Source organism: Cydia amplana, chromosome 8 (genome assembly GCF_948474715.1).
Source record: "Cydia amplana chromosome 8, ilCydAmpl1.1, whole genome shotgun sequence".
NCBI lineage: Eukaryota > Metazoa > Arthropoda > Insecta > Lepidoptera > Tortricidae > Cydia > Cydia amplana.
The window spans coordinates 3,137,642-3,161,695 of record NC_086076.1 but is presented as its reverse complement, the minus strand read 5'-3'; the positions used below and the strand labels follow the sequence as shown (position 1 = coordinate 3,161,695).

Here is a 24,054-nt window from a genome sequence, read left to right as displayed (position 1 = left end):
AATGAGTATTTCCAAACTTATTTCCAAATTGCTTGCGTGCTGAACATCGTCCCTTCTGCGTATAACGAATACTAAAAATAGGTTATAATTAAACTTATTCCATAGCCTGCATTGTGTCAATCTTGGACACGCTTATAAAAATATGCCTAAATTGAATGCTATAAATAATTATAGAACCCCGCTATTAAGTGACGATTGAATAATTTTAAATCGAAATCGACCATACGGGTAAGCCAATGTGATTATGCAATATTGAGTAATTTATGTGATAATTTAAAATCAATTTAATATAATAAATGTATTGTGTAGGTATGTCGTGTATACTCGTAGTAACTCACTTGATTAACATTGAAGTTGTGCGGTTATTATGATTATGACACAAGTAAATATTTTAAGCATGCATCTTTATTTATACATATTGTCCATGAAAACCATTAGGATACTAAAGTCATTTTTTTTATTCGGTAGACTATAATAACATTTAATAGTATGAAATGACATGATGTTCATACTATGAAATGTCATTTTAGTCTACCGAATAAAAAAATAGACTTTACTTTATCCCCATACATGAATATTAAAATATAGAGTGTACGCGTTGCTTTGAGATAGAAATAATAATATAACAAAATAAAATGTGAAATAAAGATAAAAGATTTTTATTCGTGACGATCACAAAACATCTACGAACATGTACAGACAACAACAGCAAGAAAAGAAGAAATCAATAAGTGTGCATCACGAAATGGCCCAACTCAAAAATGCTTTGTTGATTAATTTGTTTTATACTCGAAAAACTTTAAGTATGTCCCCTCTCTGATTAGTGACAACGGCTAACTGGTGCAATGTTGGGAACATGCCGTCGGATTTATAAATAGCCCCAGAGGCTCATTAGTCTCATTACCCATTCAATCCCCACTTGGGTATTGACCCAACTAGGAAATTAACTTTTCTGAATTGTCTCGGGTTTTGCGTACCGTTCGTATCAGTTGCAGAATGCTGGCGACCGTTTTTAGGGTTCCGTAGCCAAATGGCAAAAAACGGAACCCTTATAGATTCGTCATGTCTGTCTGTCTGTCTGTCTGTCCGTCTGTCTGTCCGTCTGTCTGTCCGTCCGTATGTCACAGCCACTTTTCTCCGAAACTATAAGAACTATACTGTTGAAACTTGGTAAGTAGATGTATTCTGTGAACCGCATTAAGATTTTCACACAAAAATAGAAAAAAAAACAATAAATTTTTGGGGTTCCCCATACTTCGAACTGAAACTCAAAAATTTTTTTTTCGCAAACCCATACGTGTGGGGTATCTATGGATAGGTCTTCAAAAATGATATTGAGGTTTCTAATATCATTTTTTTCTAAACTGAATAGTTTGCGCGAGAGACACTTCCAAAGTGGTAAAATGTGTGTCCCCCCCCCCTAACTTCTAAAATAAGAGAATGATAAAACTAAAAAAAATATATGATGTACATTACCATGTAAACTTCCACCGAAAATTGGTTTGAACGAGATCTAGCGAGTAGTTTTTTTTAATACGTCATAAATCGCCTAAATACGGAACCCTTCATGGGCGAGTCCGACTCGCACTTGGCCGCTTTTTTTATGTGACGTCAAAGGCAAATAAGTTTACAGCCCACTAGATGGTAATATCACTGCAGTCTATGGGCGCGTGCAACTCTAATGATGCAGCAGACCCAGTAATATTCCTTTTTTGAAGAAACCCAAAATAGTGATTGTTTCACCTGACGATCTCAACGGAAGGTTAGCGCTGGAAGTCGCCAGCATCATACCGAGATCCTTTTTCGTGGCAGTTTCTCCTTGATATGTTTTTTTTCTTATTCTTATACCTTTCTTCTTTGTGCCTGTGATTAAGAATAAATACTTCTTACTTTTACTAGTCACTCCAGGAGATCTCAACATAAAGTTAATTCTTACCAGCAGCGTTCGCAAGAAAAAAAATCTCCTTCTTTATTAGATTTTTTTCTGCTTTATACGCGACAGCCACGCCCATCACGCTGTAAAATATTTTTTCAGGGTCGTGCACACACCTTTAAACCCCTACCTTATAGTTGTCATGACAAGTCTTTAGTCTATTCCCCAAAAAAGAATTTGTGCATACACGCAGTATCTTTTTGGCGATTTTACGGTACTTCGTGTAATGACCACTTAAAAAATATTGAATGAAATACAGTGTTGCCAACCTTATTTTAAATGTCATCTCTGATAAATAAGTGAACCATAGACATGTTTTTTTTTCAATTTCATACATTCATTCATTCATTCTTTTCCCGCCCGTACCCTCTATTTTTGCTACTTACTTGAATTAAAAATATTTGTGAAATTTACAATTTTATTTCAAAGTAAGTGCTTGGTCGTAAAAAAAGTATTGTATGCAACGCTGTTTAATTGAGTCAAAAAATACTCGTGGCGTCTTTATTAACAATTTGAGGCGAAGCCTCACGCCTCACACCACTCGCCTTTTTTGACCTCTCTTAAACAACGGTTGCATAAAATACTATTATTATTCTTCGTCGGTCCCCCATTACTGAGGCTAATATTGACCACTTGGCTCTGTAGTTCCTGCGATTCGTCTCTATCGGTCTCCCGTAGCCTCACCACTTGTTAGAGTTTGCCTGAGGTGGCCTTCTGAACTGAACATGGAACACTTTATTTATAGGTATGTTATTACATATTTCTATTATCCAGGCAGGTAAAATAAAACTTCTCTTGAGATAAAGGAAATTTTCAAACACATGCAGCACCTTAGAGAAAACTGACTGAGACTGTGTGCAAGTAGTAAACCTCCGTGTCCCAGTGAATATTCTAGCGGTATACAAGCCTTAGCCGAGCTGTTTGTCCAGCGGCCTGCATTTTATGATTCTCCGAAATACCTTGCACAGGACTTATGTGATACTAGGTCAGTGTGGGATTAAAGGCTAGGGCACACCGGACGCGTACAAATGATATTTTTGATGTGAAAACTTCTTTAGCGGCGCTGTGCATTTTTTGAGATGGGGAAAAAATGTTAAACTCGCGACAGATCACGTGACCGTAAGACGGACACGTGACCTGATCGAACAATGTCATTGAGTTTTTCTTTATTGATTTAAATGCCATCTAGTGAGTTTCGCTCTAACTGGTATTAATATATGTAACTCGAGTACTAACAGTGATGTGCTTAGGGGTTTCAAGTAATGCGACGAAATAACGCTAGATGGCGTTAACCTCAATTATACAGACATTTTGAACTAGTCATTGAGTTTTCACTTCTGCCGGCACTCCCGGAGTGCAACTCGTTGTTTTTTTTTACTTTTGGAGGCTTTATATGGTAAATAATTGAGTTTTTAATGGTATTATAATGAGTAAATTTATTTTATATTAACGCTGACGACCTATCCCAGGCTGTGGGAAAGAAATGGGTGGAAATAGCTTTAAACGAAGAAAATGGATTGAGTTGGAGGAGGCCTTCACCCAAAGAGTGGTTCACCACTAAGTAAAGGAAAATAATATTAAACCTACAAATGTAAACCACACTTGTGTGAATAAATGGCTTTTTTATATTATTTATTTATTTTATATTAAGCTTATTCATATTGATGAATTGCCATAACCGGGGCCAGTGGCCAGAACCGCCACCTGGTACTTTGCGTACGTTATGTACTCTGTGGTATCCGACGCATCGGACTATAAGCGATGCAGACGCCATCGGTGTGACAACTTTTCTGATGCATGCTGATGACGTCATACGGATTGTCGATCAGTGGACGCATCCCGTGATTTATTTTTACAGAAAATATTCACGTTTCCGCAGAATCAGGAATCTCTCCAGCTAATCCGAAAATAGCGTATTGCGGATCGGACATAATAGTGTGTTGTTGATAAGTAAAGGACATTCGTTGCCGCACTGTCGCGATTAGAATGTTCAATCCGTTGAATCATTTCATCAAGGATATTGACAGTGACAACGCTCGCATCAACGCCGCAGCAGTAATTAGCCGGCCTAGCCAAGGTGACAATCGCTATCGCTTCGCCATCGAATCGCTTTGTGTCTCTCTATCACTCTTCCATATTAGTGCGACAGTGACAGTTGCGTTTTGATCGCTACGGAGCGTTAGCGATTGGCATGTTGGCTACGCGGCCTGCAGTAGGTAATCAGCATCAGCAATACTGCGGCAGTCAATCCAAATGTAATATAATGACATTACATTTAAATAATTACATTACAGCACAGAATAACTAATAGTACTACCGTACAGAAAATTCACTTCTTCACAAAAGTCAGATTTAGGTATAAAATTACACCTATATCGCTGCCTGCAAGCAAAATTGAAACTTATAACCGCGCACGAACCGTGAATCTCCTTTCCGCGCCGCAGTTTTATGACCGAGCTGTGAGTGTTGGCACGGGGTTATCACTTGACAAGTTTTTATACCTAAAGTCTATTTTTAATTCGGTAGACTAAAATGACATTTCATAGTATGAAATGACACATGATGTTCATACTATAAAATGTCATTTTAGTCTACCGAATAATAAAATAGACTTTATACCCACCGATTTATTATTTTTAAGATAAATATGTAGGAATTACAAGCTTTGATTATGTAAACATACATTTTTTATCCGGAGATAGTATCACGGAAGTAAGTTTCGAAGCCATTGTGTATTTTCAATTTTGCACGAGCGCCACGTGACACGACTATCGTGCGAGCCGAGCGGCAGCCCACTGCCATACGCCTGTCCGATGGGCGATGACACCCCCCTGATTACAGTGTAGTGATCGGAACATGATAAATGAATAACATTCCTAAAAATTCAGGCACCTTTGATTTTGACATTTGCTGCAGCAATACAGTTGGCAGCAATGTCGAGCCGCAATACTGCAACAGTAATGCTGTTGCAGTCTGATTCCGAATATTACTATATCTGACAGTATAAAGTCCGTCCAAAGAAATTTCATCTACGCAATCTTGAAATTCTTAAACCATATAATGGAAATCCAGATGTTCCACATACATAAACCAATGCCAATACCATAAACTAGCAATTGCAATATTAACTATAATATCAACAGCAACCCTTTCCCTAGAAGCTATTGTTAGAAAACCCATTGTAAATGCGACCGCTATATATGGTTGTTTAGTTCTGTTTGTATTTGCTTAGCCGGGGCCTTTTCTAAATGGACATCGGCTGGTTTATTGTTGTTGCTAGTAAACCGTTCTTAATATTTTCTACTACGGTTGGGTTGTGCTTCACATGCAATTATTTTGGTATGATTTAGATTTAGATATTTATTCTCATAATATGAAGTACAGCCGTAATATAACCGTTTTTAATATTTTCTACTACGGTTGGGTTGTGCTTCACATGCAATTATTTTGGTATGATTTAGATTTAGATTTAGATATTTATTCTCATAATATGTAAGTACATATTTGTTATTTGAAAAGTGTATTTGTTATCTTTATTTCGTTTAGTTTTGTAAATTTAATGATCCGTTTGACCTCTGCTCTTTTATAGTTTGATTCCAAAGCTACTAAACTATACTTATCTATTAACATTTTTTCTTGAATTTACGAGGAATCGTTGTAGGTATCTATTTATACTGAATGGGGGATACAATAATACAAATCAAATTGAAACATGATATAAGAATATGTACCTACCTACATATAAATTTTACCGATTTCTTTTCTTAACATCATAAATATGCTTGTACGTACCTATACATAAGTTTAACATTTTAAACAAAATTAATTCAATACATTTTAATGTTTTTAATTTTCCAAATAAGAATATGTACTGTTTTCATGACCCTCCTCTAAAATGATCTCGCCTTGAACTCTGGTAGATTCGAGACACATAAAGTTACATAATAAAGATCATTGTTTCAATATTCCAACTTATTACCAAGGGGACTCCCAATACGTCACAGGCAAACGTCACAAATCAACGAATGTGACAAGTTTACACGCTCCGTTTGCTCCAGCTTTACTTTTACGTCTTTCCTTGACACGTGCCCCCATTAAATGGCACCAACAATATCTTTGCCGCTCTAAAAACCCTTATTATATAGGGTGAAGGGTGGTTATTGTGTAACTGGGATACACGATTTGTTTGTGAAACTATTAGCTGTCAGTTGTCTGTCACAAACTACGCGTGGGCACTTTTGCGCTCGACTACACACCTGTTTAGGGTGCTTGGGGAATGATCTTTTAAAATGGATCCATTGGCTTTGGAATTGAATTTTGTGAGCTTAAATGGCCATCTGATGGGGTGATCGATCACATGTAAAATTCATTATTCTGACGCTGATAATAGGCTGGTGTATAATGTGTATCCCTGCCATAATCTATTTGCGTCTAGCTTTAACCTTGAATGATAACTGTGCCTTGTTAATAAATGCATGTAGAATGATATTACACTTAGTTGGAAATAGTAATATGCAAGTTGCAGAGCATTCTCAAAATTTCCGCAATTTCTGAAAACTTTCATGAGAAAATTCTGGGTTTGAACTAAGAAAGGATTTTTCAAAATTCATCCCCTAAAGGGGGCGTGCGAAGCCGCGGGCAAAAGCTAGTAGAAAATAAATATGAATAAACCGTTTTTTTCCTTTTGAGGTACCTATTCAACCCTAAAAAAGAAGAAAGTATCAACAATTAGGTACATTATTATAACAAAATATTCAACGTACAAGCACGGCGTACATTTCAACTAATACCATTATGAAACCGGCAACGGATAAAATGAGCAGGTGCTGGTAAAAAACTAAAAAGAATTCAAAGAGATACATAATTTTACGAAAGAAGAATTCTTCGAGCTCATTACCCTAAATTGCGGTAAGATTTGAACGCATAAGGATGGAGTATAATAACTGAGATGGAAGGATAAATTAGAGTAATTGTACTTGTAATAATGAAATAGAGACATGCAGCTTTTACCTACATTATGAGGGGAGAACAGCGATGCAGTTGTGATAAGGCTTAAATTAATGAAGAATCATGATGCACGTAGAAAAGTAGACACGTAATGCTTTTGCTTGTGTTGTTGATTTCATAACTTTGCTGACTTTTCTAAAGCAAATTCTTATGTTTTTTTGTTCTAAAAACCACTAAAGATTATACATAAGTAACAAATATACGGGATAGTGGTCAGCGCTTGGACGTCATCCTTCATTCAATTTCATCTTCTTCTTATATACTTATAGTTTAAGTTAATTCAGGTCCGTTGCAACAAAAATATTAACTATAATCTATAACGTTCTCGGCACTGTATTGTCAATATTATATGTAACATTTTCCAATGCATCTTTTTTGTAATGACTGTTTGTGCCATAATAAAGAGAAAAAAATATATATATAGTGAAGGATGTCCCAAAAAGGACGCAAGATTTCAATTTGCCGCCATTTTTGTATTTTAGTGCTGGCAACCCTAAAAAAACTATTTGACAGCTGAATGTTTAGGGTTTGTAAAAATGGCGGGTTATACGAAAGATCAACGCGTTTTTATTATTGAACAATATTTCAAAAGTAATGAAAGTTTGGCGGGTATAGTTCGAAAATTCCGTGCATAATATGGTCGGAATATTGACTTGACTTCACAACTGTGAGCAGAGTGGTTGGAAAATTCAGGGAACTTTTTACGGGGTTATTTAAAGTCTAAAGTCTATGCCAATAAGCCCACAACCACTCATGCTTTAAAAGAGGAAATTCGACGCTGCATTGGAGAAATTCAGCCGCATCTATGCAAAATGTTCATAGAAAATGAATGAAAAAGAGTGCGTATGTGCCAGCAAAGCCTAGGTGGACATTTGCCTGACGTATTATTCCACAAATAACCCTATTTTATGTATTTCAAGATTTTATATACAAATATATTATAACGAAAAAAAAATGTGTTTTTCATCAATTTCAAATCTTGCGTCCTTTTTGGGACATTGGGTATTAGTCAGATGTGTCAGATGTTTTGAATAGAGAACAAAGCACATCGTAGCTGTATTTTTTTCAGCAAAATTCATTAATTTATACCAAAATCCTAGACTTCGTCCAACATCATTCAGGTTTCTAAGCTAGATGCTAAAATTAGACTGTACCTACGATACAGAACAATGGCCTTCAAAATTTATCGACAGACAGCATTTTGTGCTTTATAATGCCCAAGACAGAAAAAGGTACAATACAACAATTAATCAAGATTAAAGCAAATGTTCAAACAGATCTTCAAACATCCATAATATTGTACTTAGACCAAGGTGCAGTCAAGATCTTATCAATCGACCCAATGTAATATTCAAAAGACATTCAAATACTTTTAATTCCTCCAGAGCCAACGAACGCTACACTAAGCACAGAACCGGTCAAACTATTCTAAAAGATCTTATGTTCATGGGAATATAATAAATAGATACGTCTTTTTATACTAGTGAGACACAAAACCGGTCGAAATGTGGATAGCTTCCGCGCAAGAAATAAGTCGTGGACGAGATAGTTTTGTTCGACTCTTGTTCTATTTTGTTGAGTTCACATGCCTTTATTCTCGGCGTATTGGTTTTTCTTACAAGATTGTTTTATTAAGCCTTTTATTGTCCAAGTTTTTGGCATATCCTCCATTATTTTGGGAACATTGTCTTCTCAGGCAAATCGTAGATAAATTATTTAGGGAGATTTTAAAAGTGAGCCGTGTTTTGTAAGTTTTCTGTTTTATGTTTTTTTTTTCAAATAAGACAAATCAGAAGAAAGAACATTTACAAATTAAAGAATCATAACAAATGTGCGTAAAAAACTAGAACATATTGCAATATTCATTATTTTCATGTTGCAATCAAATTGATAATAGATTGTCAGAGAAGAAGTGAAGTTGATTAAAATCCCACAATAAAACGAACAAGAATAAGTCATTCGAGATTTTTTTCTTCAACGAACACAAATCAAACAAGAATAGACAAATTACCGATGATAAACCAGCAATGCAAAGGCAGGTTAATGTCAGGAATAGAGCAGGAAATTAGAGCAAACAGACCCATCTTCACAAAGGAAATTGGTGCCTAGCCCCTTCGGTCCGTTATGAACTGCGCTAATACAATTACTGGAGTACAATTTTCGAAAATCGAAATAGAAATGTCATTTAATGCGGGACAAATGAAAGCAGGATTAAAGATGTTGATGTTTTAAAAGCTTCAGAAGCTTAACTATAGAAATATGGGTTTCTACATTACGTTTATGGATTCTATCAAAGTAAATGCAGCATTAGCAACCGTTCGGAACAAAACGATCATAACAACCCCCGGAAACCAACCAACGACCAAATTTGCAACACAAATCGCACTGCAGTGTTAGTGCAGAGTTTTTGTGTACGGGTTAAAATGCTCTTATTAGCATATTCCATGGATTCCCCGTCAGTGCGGCAAAATCCATGAAAACATTAAACATTACACTATCTTACACATTACCGATTAAAGGACGATGTTACAGATTTATCGGTGTACGAAATATTGTTTCATGTCATTATTCAAGCGTGGGGGTTGCGAGCGCCACGCTTAACACGCTTTGAATCCAAAGCTCACTTACACTAGAGTGTGATTTTTACATATTTGTAGCACTGTTAACACTGTTTTTTTGTTGTTGGTTGTATTTATGTGGTTTTGTGTACGGGTCGCGGCGCGGCGTGGGGGCACGGCGACGGCGCGCAGTGGACTAGCGAACCCCGGCGAGGGTTTTAGCCCGGCCGGCAGACTTGTATGGCGCGTTCCGTTCCACGCAAGAAGCTATTGATTGAATTCGTTACTTTGAAATGGTGGTTTTATTAATTTTAAAGCGATTAAAGAGCTATTTTTTTTGCAAAAACTGCGTCAACTGAATTGTCATTATACAACAATAATGAGTGGTGTACCTAGTAAGTAATTAATAACCAAGAGTCCCGTGTTTGTGAGTAAATAAAAGAAAAGTATCCTTTCTTACTATCTATTTTTACTTTGAGTGCATTAAAATATGATAATATGAATATTATTAATGCAATAAATTAATTCGATTGTAAAAAGTATATTAGAAGAAGTATCCTTCATTTAAGTTGAAATAGCTTTATTGCAATTCTTATTTTTCTCAAATTTAAAATTATCTGCTTGTTTACGAGTAAATAAGTCATAATAATAATTATTTACTCCTCCCTTTATCAAAACCAAAACGACTACAAAACTCGAACCGATAGTTGCGCAAAACGAAACGCTAAAAAGAATGAACGGCTCTACACCGCTCCCTTTCTCTCAATTATAGACAGAAAGTGACAGAGAGATGCGTGTTCCAACCCTGTACCCTGCTCAATGCAGGGTTATCAAACACCCAATATACATGGACCCCTCACTCCCTTCAAAAGCCCGTTTACGCCACGGTACAAGAAGGGTCTGAGTAGAGTGGTTTTTAACTATAGGGCTGCTACTTTAGGGTTCACAAATTAGGAAGGGGAAAAATGCCCAAACATCAGGTTTATTGACATTTTGTTAGCGATCATTAAGGATAGCCCCTCGCAGTTATCGACGTGTTGTAAAAAAATAACTAACTTTTTTGTTAATGGCTACGAATTAAAGTTAAATTAGAATCTTAAGTAAGGGTCGTAAGTTTCGACCAACGTACCTTGTAGGCAGATGGTGTATTTTTCTTCGGACGTATTTCATAAATATTCAGTATTTATTTTAATTAGCGCAAGCGGTTGAGCGTACCTGCAATACAAAATTATTGGTAGGTATATTTCTGTGTAGGAGACCTATTTTTTTCGACGGCACCGTACTTAAACAAATAATATTATTTTTTAACCCCCGACACAAAAAGAGGGGTGTTAGTTTGACCGCTATGGCACCGTATCTTTTAAACGGGTGAACCGTTTTGGATGGGTTTTTTAAAGGTTTTATCAAGATTATCTCAATTTGTCCATCCGTTTCATTATATAAATTTTCGCGCTGCGTACATTGCGCCATAAACAGTGTAAAAATCTATATCATCTGATGATGGCACAAAGATAGAAAGATTTCTATCTTTGTGCCAGCTGGTTTACCACGACTCGCTTAGGGTTCGTTGGGTCCGCTCGCCAACCTAATCTCAAGTATCGGCGCAAGCGAAAGCCTGCCATGTCACCTTCCAACCCAGCCCGGCTAGCACATGATTGGCGCGACAGTATCTCGCGGCGAGAAAGACTACCCGTCCCTCTTTTATTAACACAGTTAAAAAAGACGGGTAGTCTATCTCGCCGCGAGATACTGTCGCGCCAATCATGTGCTAGGGGTGCTGAGGGGTCTACTTTATCTTAAGGTGACGGTCCATTTCCAACCGCAGCTGCACTACTGTTCATTTTACTATGGAAATTGACAGTAACAGCGACGCGTTCAGTACCAGTAGTGCAGCTGCGGTCAGAAATGGAATATTACCCTTAAGGTGACGTTCGGAGTTAAACTGCACGAGCATTACTACTTTTTATTTTTTTATTTTTTACTGCAGTATTCCAGCGCAACATTACTGCTGACAGCGCTGTTGTCGCAAATGTGAAAGTAGATGTTGCCCGTTCTTTTACATTTGCGGCAGCAATGCAGTCGGCAGTAGTATGCGCCGCATTACTGCAACAGTAATGTTGGTGCAGTCTGAATGTGAACGGTACCTTTACTCCGATTTACCGCTAGGCGACTAAATGCACAATCATCGGCAGGCTCAGCAAAAAGATTATTCAATTATTTTGATCCAGAAAACTTATTTTTTACTTCACCCACTCGTAAAGACTCTCTTTATTTTTCAAATTATTCTTCACTCGGGGGCGAAAGTCTTCGTAGGTAACTTGAAACCCACGCAACGCTCTTGATTCCACTTTAAGAACCGCTCGCTACGCTCGTGGTTCAATTTTGGAAACTTTAGTTTGCTCGGGTCGGGTATCAATATTAGGACGAGTAGTTAAACAACAACTTTGCCCCCTTGTAAAGTTTGACTGTTACTTGGCCTGGCTCTACCTAGGCTACCTACCTAATATGCGCACCGTCGTCTCTCTAGGCACTGTTTACGCCATCTGTTGCCATCAAGCGACATTAATGTCGGTCTCTTTTCGGAAGACTCTGAAGTAAGTAAGCGTCGTAGTTCATACGTTGTCCGCTAGCTGGCGCTCCTTTACTATTTCGAGAATAGGGTCTCATCTCACCCACGATTGGTTACGGTCAGAGTGTACCCGAGATTGAAATCGATACAAAATTGAATATATAGCTGGTCAACCAAATCTTGTTGGCGCGAAATTCAAAATTTCTACGGTACGATATCCCTTCGCGCCTACATTTTTCAAATTTGCCGCCTTTTTCTACTGTCAAGACCTGGTTGACCAAGTTTAATTGAAAATATCTGGGTGACCGAGCTTCGCTCGGAAAGCATAAAAAAACTCGAAAATGCGCGTTTTCCCAGAGATAAGACCTAGCAAGATCGATTTTTCGCCCCCAAAAACCCCCATATAGCAAATTTCATCGAAATCGTTAGAGCCGTTTCCGAGATCCCCGAAATATATATATATATATATATATATAAACAAGAATTGCTCGTTTAAAGGTATTAGATAGTACAACGATATAAGAAGGAAATTCGCAACGGGTGGCGATAAATTGAAACATGACTGAATGGAGTGTTTTAAAATTAAATCGACACGAGGTGCGAATTACCTTTTTGCAGGTGTATTGTACAACGTTTTAAAGTACATATATGGCCCTTTAGATTTTACATACGTACGTATTGTCCTTAATCCTAGGGCGGTAAAGTAGCACCATACCATACTGTAAAATAACTTCAATCTTAGAAAGTTTTATTTTTAAATTATATATCCCCACATTGACCTTATAATAAAAATGAAATAGTAACAGTGTAGTTAGGGTTTGCACGACGGATCTGAAATGTATGGGAAGATGCGCGGATTCGGATCCAGATCCGGATAATTTCATACACTTCGGATCCGGATTGCAAACCCTAAGTGTAGTAAAGTTGATAGGCTTGTTATTTGATACTTTCGTTTTAAATACAACTTTTTCGTAAAGTACTATCAAAATGTACTTACGTAATCAATAATCATGTAAATACAGGTGCTCAACAATGGGAGTGTTCAGATATTTTGAGCACCTCGGCCGCTCCGATATATTGATGGTGACTTTATACATAGGTACAGGTATGAAGCCCTCATCAACATTTTGAGAATGGCCTCATTTCAATTATTGACATGGACGTAACTTAATGGATGCTGATTAATGACAGCCCGTCTATTTTGTTAAAAACTATGTTACTTACCTATAGCTTTCTTTTTTGGGTTCCGTACCCAAAGGGTAAAAACGGGACCCTATTACTATGACTACACTGTCCGTCTGTCTGTCTGTCACCAGGCTGTATCTCATGAACCGTGATAGCTAGGCAGTTGAAATTTTCACTGATGTATTTTTGTTGCCGCTATAACAACAAATACTAAAATCAGAATAAAATAAATATTTATGTGGGGCTCCCATACAACCAACGTTATTTTTATGCCGTATTTTGCGTAATGGTACGGAACCCTTCGTGCGTGAGTCCGACACGCACTTGGCCGTTTCTTTTTACTTTGACGAGGAACTGACTAATAAAGAGCATTAGGATGATTTCTATGAAATTAGACTAGATTTGCACTTGCAGTAGTGGCATGAAGCAATAGAGTATAATTTGATTATTTTATTTCCAAAATACGGTAAAAAAGATATACACTTGCTTTTTACAGTATCCTTAAAACGACTTAAATTATCACATAGTTACAACACCTATATTATAAAATATAATTTCTCTAAACTGACTGGTATAAAACATTGGTATTCAATAGATGTACCAAAACGGGCATAGGCCCACTTCCACTGGGAGCTATAAAATATACTATAATATACACATACACGAGAAACACAGTAAAAAAAGTGCTTATACACAGTGATTAAGTGATTATGGTATATCCGACCATACTCTGAGGAGTGAATATGTTGGTCGTACTGAACAACTTTTACTAATAAGCCCAACCCGAAAACGCAATAAAAATATCGGCCGTCTCATACATTTCGTTTTAAAAAAATTTTAACGAGCACAAACGTCTGCAAACGATGCTATTAAGCTTAGAATAAATTTAAATGAGGAAAAATTACTGCCTTGGATGAGACTTGAACTCACGGCCTCTGGATCGATACTCCAGCGCTCTGCCATCTGTGCCAGCAAATCTTTCTACCATATGGGGCATTATCTATAAAAAGGGACCTTATTGTCGATGGCGCTTACGCCGCATAGCGTCGCGCGGCATTGTATTTATATCGCAGCATCATTAAACGTAACCGCCATCGACGATAAGGTCCCTTTTCATAGATAACGTCACATATTGTTTTCTAGTGAACGCCTGGATTTTTTTCGTGATTTCGGGGATGTCTTCACAGTAAAACTTGTTCAGCCTAACCTACATAACAAACTACATACAAAACCATCCTGTATGAAGGAAAAAGCAGGATTATTTGTAATATTTTTCAGTCGGTAACCGATGTATATTTTACATGTACAAAAAAATCAATAACAGTAAGGAATCAAAATTAAAAGTTCCTACCTGTGTGTAGGTACGTATTACAAATTATGTTACAATATTTTAAGTTTCTGTTGTTGTTTTATACAAAAATATGTACACGTTTTATACAAAAAATGTAGTTCTTATAACCAAACAAAATATCACATTGTAAAGTTATATCCTACGACAAAACAAACTACTTATGCTTGTCATAAATAAATATTTTTTTAACCTTTTCATCTATTATTATTCTGTAATTCCTAGAAGCAATGTATATACAATAACAGATCAGTAATAAATAAAAAAAATTGCATTATACGATGTGAAACGATTATAGATTCCTCTTACTGTCAACTCTAAATTAATCAGGATTTCATGAATATTAACCATAAAATATATTAACCACAAATTAATTATATTTACAACTACCTATCTAATTAATTGAGCATAACCATGGACGGAACTTATTTTTATTAATACGTATCAGTACTGGACGGAATATTGAGGTAGTTTGGTAAAACAAAAACTATATCCATTGAGCTTATACTATGGATATATCCCGATTCCACCCATTTTAATATCTGTACTATAAAATAACCGAATAAACTGTCGCACGGATGTTTCTATATTAATACGAGTAACGGTAACATTTTCGACTTTTATTTGCGCTTGCATGAGTTTGATGATCGTGCGGAGGTAGCAGTGCATGTTCTAACAAGAGATGACATTTGAACCGAGTGATGAGAGTATAGGCCTACCGCGTACATCGATAACCTATGTTTGGTTATCTGCCTCTCTATCGTTCTTGCATATTCGAGTGATAAGGATGTAAATAAGGAAATTTTGATATTCGCTGATCGCGTTCGCTCAGGCCAGTTATTGATTACTTAGGTGTACGGATCTGGAGGTAGCGCCATACTTATACGGGTCGGCCAAAGAATTAAAATACACTCAGGCAATAACAATATAGTTAACAGAGACCAACTAGATTCTCAAAACAGTACTTAAGTATCTACACATGCGTAAGTATTTCAAATTTCGACATCTAAGACTAAGTGTCTAAATACTTGTCTTATTATACGTAGGAATATAACAACGCGAGCGTCGTTCAGTGTTGGCCGAAAGTTAATGCAAATTGAAAATGCTGGCCATTAACCATTATAAATTGAATCGTAAACTATAATCGTCCGATACGGTTTAAGGTTCAATTTATAATGGTTAATGGCCAACATTTTCAATTCGCATTAACTTTCGGCCAACACTGCGTCGTATTCGTATCAATGTGTTTGATTGTTTTTTTTATGTAGCTACTGTGACTGTGACTACTAACATTTAAATTTTAAATCGGTTATCGTATAAATATAAGTTTTACGTACTTTCGAAACTGCATAAATTCAAGATCGCTAGAGTGACACTTGTAAAATTTATAAGAGTATCAAATACGCCTCTCATACAAAACGCTACATTAAATACAGCGACGGAGAGGAATAAAAACGATGTATTTTATTTACAGGTACTTATTTACAATACTACACCTTAAATTATATCAACCATAGCTCACAGTGGAACCAAAGAAAAATATGGTACACAATTTTATAAGTTATTTATAAGGAGATATTTCGGTACATACCCCAACACTATTCGTAATTTTCAAGATGGCGAATTTTATTCGCAAATTTTAGATACAAATCGACTGTTCGCTAGAAAAAAAAATGAAATACACGAGTATTCACATAAGTAAATACGGAATTCAAATGGTCACACAGATAAACCAAATTATAACCCTTAAATGCATAGTGTTGCCAAATGTCTACAAAGCATTATACAGCTCACAGATTAAGGGTTAAACAAATTCTATTTGTTCCTGTATATGATTTCAATAGTAAAACTAATAAATTTTCCGAATTATTACATAAATTTACGCAGTATTTTAATTTATAAAAATTACATTTGTTTATAGACGAAATGTCGGAAAACTTGGAAAAACCTGGAAGTTGATGATTTTTAGTATGTGATTTTGGGCAGATTTTTCGGGGTTTGTAATTATTTTATATTTACAAACTTTATCATAGGAACATAATAAATAGTGTACCTTTCTGATGGCAGTTAAGATTTTTCCTATACCCCTTACTAATAGCTATATATTTCCAAAAATATGATTTAGCCCATGCAACTTTTAACACTGATTTCGCATTTACTATTTTTCCTAGAAACGGCAAACAATTATGTGATACATATATTAATTTCGGGCAAAAAGAAAAAATCATGCATTTAAGGGCTAAATCCCACGGTTTGTCCCGCTCTTACAATAATAATAAAAAAAAAATGCAAATATGTCGATGCTAAATTTCGTCATACGCATAGGTAATGGTCTTGGCATTGGACCTTTCTTTTAGAATTCCTACGACCATGAGCTTAATAAGGGCCCTGATACAGTTAAATTAAGATAAATTAATTCAAAATGTCGTGACTGTTGACATTTTGAAGTCAAGGGCACGAAATTCTCCTTACGGAACTAAAGCAAAAAGGTGGCTGTAAATGATTGCGTTTTTATCATTTATCGCTGTGGATAAAACTACACATGCTGACAGGTAAGCCACACAAACTTATTTTGCGATAAAAACGCGACCATTCGGTCCACAAGTCTTATTGCACCTTTTGTTTTTCTCTGACATCACCATTTAGGCATCCGTTTTTGATGTGACCATTGCCATTCGGAATTTTGCCGTTCATCTGCAATCCATTTGGAATTTTCCCGTTCATCTCCTGGCCGTTGGGAATTTTCCCGTTCATCTCCTGGCCATTGGGAATTTTGCTGTTCAACTCTTGGCTAGTAGATTCCTGGCCATTAGGAATATGGCCATTTTTGGCGTAGCCATTAGTGATGGTGTTATTGTTGGTGGGTGGCTTGGGTTTTTTCTTGTAGGCCTGGATGTAGAAGTTGGTGAAGAGGACGATGAAGATGGTGGAGTGAAGCACGAGGCCGAAGGCGATGATCCTGGGGAAGTGACACATGTTTGGTTAGATTAGTAAAACAAACTGAATGAGTACCTACTTAATTTACTTATTTATATATGAAGATTCAGATTCAGAGCAGACATCACGACAATCTTCATGTTGGATATTAACATAGTAAAAGTATAATAAAAAGTATAGTAACCAGAGTTTTTTTTATATATATTATAAATGTGCTTACTCATCTACCGACTAGGCGAGGCGAAGACGTGGCCTACGATGGAGCGAGCCTGCCCAGAAGGTGCCTGCAGTGTACGCATTATGGACGCTTTTATCCCCGTGATAAAGTAAATATCATGACACTGTTTTTATCATGCTGTTATGTAGAAAACGGTGGCCGTGATGTCCATACCGATTATTTGTGCTATCCAATAGAAAAAAGTTGAGCTAGACCAATCAACGTAATGTCAATGTGTGGAAATCTATGAAATTATGACCGTTTTTATGACACCTCCACACTTTGTGATATCAAAGTGCGTGCAGAATTAGCTTATACAGACTCTATATAAAAACACCTTTCGTAAATTCAACCCAATTTTTACCTTAGTACAATGAAATAAAGTGCAAAAATGAACACATCTTTATTCTAGAGTGCACAGGCACTAAGCCCGCAAGGAGTGACCGCTCGCTCTCCTTGCTCGAGTGCGCATTGCAAGTGCATTCTCCATTGCAAGTATTGCAACTCTTTTCAACATCCTGATTTGTACACCTCGAGAGACAAGGGCATTTATTAGAGATTTGGAAAGGAACTGTTTTAGTTTAATTGAGCGTAAGACAATTATTTGAATCTATTCGTTTTTTTTACAATTGCACAAAAAGGAGCGTAATGTTTTCAAGGTTCGTGTCCGTAAATGTGTGAGTTTCGTTATTCCACCGTAACTTGTAAATTCCTTTATTAATCCAGTTGTATGAGGAATCTTTAAAATCCTTACTTTCACCCAAATGTCTTATAGGTAAGTTATGTATTGTGCCGTCATTATAAAAAATCTTCTGGTACAACCGGTCCTTATTCAATTTACTACCTACGGGTCTATTTAGCTATTATTAATTTGTGTACGCCTTTTTGATCCTTACCTTGGATACCCGCAGTCGAAGAAGAGAGCGCTAATGGAATGGAAGAGCACCATGTAGAACTGGATCTGGAAAAAGCAGATGAAAACGTCTTTAATTTTTTTTTATTGCTAGAGTTAGACCAAGATAAGTCTGCAACGATTTTGATAGCACACGCAGTACAAGTGTTATTTTAAACGACAAACTTCTATGAAAGTATGACGTAGGCATTAATATAACACTTCCACTGCGCAATTCGAATTAAATGAGAGAGTCGTACCGTCGCTTCACAGGGTATATAAAAAAATTAAAAATTTCTCGGTTTTATTTTTAATATTTCCCATTAAGCCTCGATTTTTTTACGTGACAATTTCATCCCATAAAAATAAAAAAAATAAAAATATATAATATTCCAATTTTGGAAACTTTCATCGCATCAATATTCAGTAATCGTACCTAGATAACGTAAAATGGAAAATATCGACGTCTTGGTACAGTTGGTACTCTTGGTTACTTAATTCTTCTAATTGGTTAAGCGATCGTAAATTGGTCTGTCAAAATTGGTATAGCTCATTATAAATACGACCTGCCAAAATGCAATACTTTATCTCTCTCCACAGATTGACATGTTGATCGATTACTTAAGAAAGAAAGTGAAACTAATAGTTTGGTTTGTACCATCGCCAACACTGTTAACTGTCCATCGGGAAACCTTATTACAAAAGACATAAGGTCCACCAGACAGTTAAGAGTGTTGCTGTGTTGTATAAAGCTGCATGTGTTAGTGATGGCGTTTAATTTATACAATACACATTTACTAGCAACTGGCCGACTTTGTCTGCGTCGAAATCATAGAGATAATATGTAAAGTAGAGACGCTATCTCGAACAAATTCTGTCCGCCATGTGTCCGCCATTTTCGGCGTTTGACGTCTGTCACTAAGGTGAAGAATAAGCGTATCTAGGCCAGAGGCGAAACTGTTATGACAGCTGCTCATATTCTGCCTACGTACAGCGTTTATTTTTAATGACCTGCAATATTATACGACGTGAATATATAGGTGATACCGAGCAACTTTTCTAATGAGATCAACCACTAAAACGCAAATTTAAATATAATTTACCTTATTTTAAATTACTTATATATCGCACGAGTGAAAACGAGGATACTTTCCTAAAATATTATTTCTATACAATATTCTAAGTACATACTAGTATCACAGACTATATTAAATTTTTTAACGAGTCATCACATTTGCTATTTGATTCTCGGTAACAATTTTGCACTTACCATCCTTAATGTAGGTACCTAACATAAATATATTATAAAATACGTTATTATAACTAAAACATTCAATAAATAACGAGAAAAATATATATTTCGTAACTTTTATGCAATTAACCCACAACGTATACAACCATTTCGTAGGTAGGTACCAATGTGTCACGTCTGTGAAAATTAATCTTTGCGCCGAAGAAAATGGCTGCCAGCCGCGAATGTTCGAAAGTGACGTTTCGTGATAAGCTAAATAATACTCATACTCATCAATCAAAGGTTTGGTAGGATTCCTCGAGGAGCTGGGCTGGCAGGACTAGTCCCTATCACGCAAAATAGGCGCAGGACGTCGAGTTGCGGAAAATCGCCCGTACTACAATACAATACAATACAATACTCATACTCATACTCATATTTTATTAATAATATAAATTACAGGTCAGGCTTACATGACTAATCTACATTGTAGGTAGATAAATACACAATTTTCATATTCAAACATTTGAGAAACATAATTAAATTAAATTTACAAGTCAATTATTGCAACATTATTTACTGCTATTAATAGTAAATCAACAGTTATTCCATTGCTTACCGGTGAAATGTTATTCCATTCCTTTTATTATATTTTCTTGTGCTATTGTTGCAACTTATTAACACGCACGAAGGCATTTTTTTTTAATTTTCTGTACAGCCAAAACCAAACTAACTTCCCTACAAATACTCCAAAATAAGATAATCAAAATTCTTTTTAACTATCACCGTCTAACACCTACCACATGTATATATGCAGAAACTGGCCTAATGAATATTAAACAATTGTATATGTATAGTACCAACATTCTAGTCAGAAAAATATTAAACAGTGCACTCCATACTAACTTAGCCTTTATGACGAAGAAGCAAATATCCAAACGAACTACTCGTCGTGCGAGTTTCATTGTATTACCAAAGATAAGAACACAATTAGGTAAAAAAATGTTTACGTATGAAGGTGCACAGCTTTATAATAAATTACCGTCTGATCTGAGAGGGGCAGGCTCATTCAATGAGTTTAAAGCTAAATTATCGCAGTACATTTTAAACCACTACCCACCTTAAAAAAAATAGTTGTGTGAGCGTGTACCTCTCGTCTCGAGCGACTTTGTATGCTACCGTAGATATAATTATTTTTACTTTATAACTCTGTTCTCGTGTAAGTGACTTGTATGTCTTTTATGAGAATAAATATCTTTAAACCTAAACCTACATGTGTGGCAAAAACTAAAAAACCAGTGCCTACGCCAATTCCTGGGATTAGTTGCCAAGCGGACCCCAGGCTCCCATGAGCCGTGGCAAAAATGCCGGGACAACGCGAGGAAGAAGAAGAAGATGTGTGGCATCTCGTCAGTGGTCGGTGACGTACTAAAAGCAAAGAAGTGCATGCACTTCTCTGAGGTGCGGAAACATTTTGTTCGAGATGTCGTCTCTTGTTATATAGGTACCTCAATGGTCGAAATTACACTAAAGGTGATATTCAGATGTCAACTTCACTTGCATTACTGATGCGACATTACTGCGATGGCAGTAAAGCCTGTAGCTATAAATTTTCTTTTTTTTCGCAGCATTAGGTACTTACCTTACCTATATTAATGCGGCAAAGGAAGAACGGAACGTTGCATTGGGGTAATTTCGGTAGATTTATCTAAAATTCTAACTGACAGGTCGATATCGTCTGGCAGACTATTAATCTGTCAGCTCCCACGGCTCATATATGAGCCAGAACGCTTATGGTGACGTGCCAGTGGGCCCCTTAATGTATACTATATTGGAAGCACTTCATAATTTGGCAACACTTAGGTACGTTACTACAACGCTTACCAAGGCATCTTGCAAACTCTTGCTATAGTAGATATTGCTTCTAGTTTAATATACCTTCCCGATTTAAAAAACAGAAGTTACTCCAAAGCACGATCTGTGTGTCAACAAATTGCTATACAAATCCGTACCGGTATTATTGCGTTAATGATATTAACAAGTAGGTATCTAAACATACAAAATTTCACATTAACGTGATTAGTTAGAAAACCGGATCCACATTAAAACACTTGGTTATGGAGTGAGTTAGTGGGTTTATTTGATAACAAGTAGAGACAGACACATAAAAAGCTCGTTTGATTACAAACATATCACGTTGTTTTGAATAAAAGTGACGTTCAGATGTCATCTGTTGCGGTGTCGTTGTTGCCGATGTTCGCCGCCGCATTATTTATTTATTATTTATTTAAACTTTATTGCACAAAATATATACAACAATCAAGTCAAGTGGCATTACTGCCGCGATTTGAAGTTCGTTCCTTCACTAATTTTATCAAGAAAATAGACAGATACAGCGGCGGCAACAAAGACGCTGCAACAGTACCTACCTAATGCAGCGGCAGTTCCGAACATCAATAGAAGTGAATAGAACAACGTGCCAACTAGAGTCTAAATATATGAGACCCACAACATTCTACGACTCTTCTCTTTCCGCACAGACTCTACATTAAAAATGTCTTCTACATTTTTAATTATTTATAAACGACGAAAAAAACCGAGGAGGTTCTCAAGTCGACGCGTATTTTTTTACATTTGTAAACCTAAAAAAATACACTTTTCACGCGTACCTAGTCTCACCCGTTACTGTTGAAGTTGACTAAACTACGATAAAATAAAATAAAACTGTAGATTATTAAGTCAATCACAATCGGTAAGCTGAAAGATTTGGCTATTGGTATGATGGTTGCGCTATTATCGCATATCGTGTAAATGAACATATTAGTAAGAACATAAGACGACCATCATATGCAACGCCGTTAGAGAAATGCCGTTCCAATGATGTGATTGATTAATAGATTTATTAGTAGTTGAAAGGATGTTATTCTTGAATGCTACGGCAGGGGGTGGGAGGGTGGAGAGGGGAACTGGGGAAAGGACGGCGTTCCGCCGAGTGTCGAAACCTGAACGACAGAGTCATACTGCGGACAGAGTGGTACTAAGCATTTTTATGTGCTTATTAGTGATTTCCAGTTTTTTATGTGCTGTTCAGGGATTTCCAGTTTGTGTACCTACTTAGGCCTACACACATACATACACAGTAAAACTGGCTATAAAGATTCTGAATGGACTAAAGCAGAGCGTATTAAATTAACCGTGAAAAATTTTGTGACAATAAGTTGCAGAGACGAGGAGGCGTATTCTGAATGTAATAAAAGGTTTAGAATTTGATCTGAACTTGCTATGGATATGATCTGTGTCAATAGTGACGTCACTTTGTTTTGTTTTTAACGCATCGTTTTTAATCCCTGATGGAAAAAAGAGGGGTGTTATATATTATGTTTTAAATGTAGTTATCTTACTGGGGCTTATCTGAGTCGACGAATGAAGACAAATGTTTTTTTTTTTTGGTTCGATCTAATCGAATGTTGGCGGTCAATGTGGATTGAATTCGATAGATGGCGCTGTTTATAACATAATAAAATATTTCTTGAGTTATTATACGTTCTGTTATCACTTATCACTGAACAAATTTATTTACAAATTTGACATTGCCTCACTTTGGTATTGCAAATGCCATGTAGAACTAGCTTATCGCAGTATGACTGACGCGTCTGTTCTCCGCGCATATCCTACTTGCGCAAGAGCAGATCCCGTCGGGCGGAATGCTAGGCGCGGTCTATCCTTATTGGCGGAGCGTTGAGAAACTTATCGCTAGATACTTCCAGTTCAAATAAATTTAATTCTTGGGGCATTCTAGAAAAGTTTCGAGTACGTCACGCTATTTTAACAATTCTGATAAAGCTAAAAAGCCGATATTTGGTATGATAACGTTATATATCGGAGCGGTCAAGGTGGTCACAAATATCTGAACATGCACTCTAGCGCCTTGACAATAGAGGCCTGTTTAGATGTTTGTGAACACCTTGGCCGCTCCGATATATCTGATGGCGATTGTACTGTATTTTCCTCCTAGATCTAGCTCGTTACCTATCAATTTTCCTGCGTAAGTAACTAAAACAAGGCTAGGTTGGCAAATCATCGTTTGCGAAATTTAGAAGTAAATGTCTAACGTACGTTTTACAAGAGCGCAATGGAAATTAAGTAGTCCTATTAGTATTGCGATAGGCTGCCTACC

At 36.5% G+C, this 24,054-nt stretch overlaps 1 protein-coding gene and 1 long non-coding RNA gene across 3 annotated transcripts in view; one reads left to right on the top strand and one right to left on the bottom strand.

Annotated features, from left to right (window-relative positions):
- The first annotated feature begins 1,271 nt into the window (after positions 1–1,271).
- Positions 1,272–24,054, top strand: part of LOC134649994 (uncharacterized) — a 68,639-nt gene continuing 45,856 nt past the window's right edge. The window contains exon 1 of the long non-coding RNA XR_010097018.1: positions 1,272–1,537. This is a non-coding gene — a long non-coding RNA (uncharacterized LOC134649994). The remainder of the gene's footprint in view (positions 1,538–24,054) is intronic.
- The window catches only part of LOC134649972 (very long chain fatty acid elongase 7-like), a 144,437-nt gene continuing 137,292 nt past the window's right edge, over positions 16,910–24,054 (bottom strand). For both annotated transcript variants that reach the window (XM_063504784.1, XM_063504783.1), the window contains exons 7-8: positions 18,651–18,715; positions 16,910–17,559 (exon numbers count right to left, since the gene is read on the bottom strand). In XM_063504784.1, the coding sequence (XP_063360854.1) occupies positions 17,208–17,559; positions 18,651–18,715 (417 nt within the window). In that variant the 3' untranslated portion in view covers positions 16,910–17,207. The remainder of the gene's footprint in view (positions 17,560–18,650; positions 18,716–24,054) is intronic.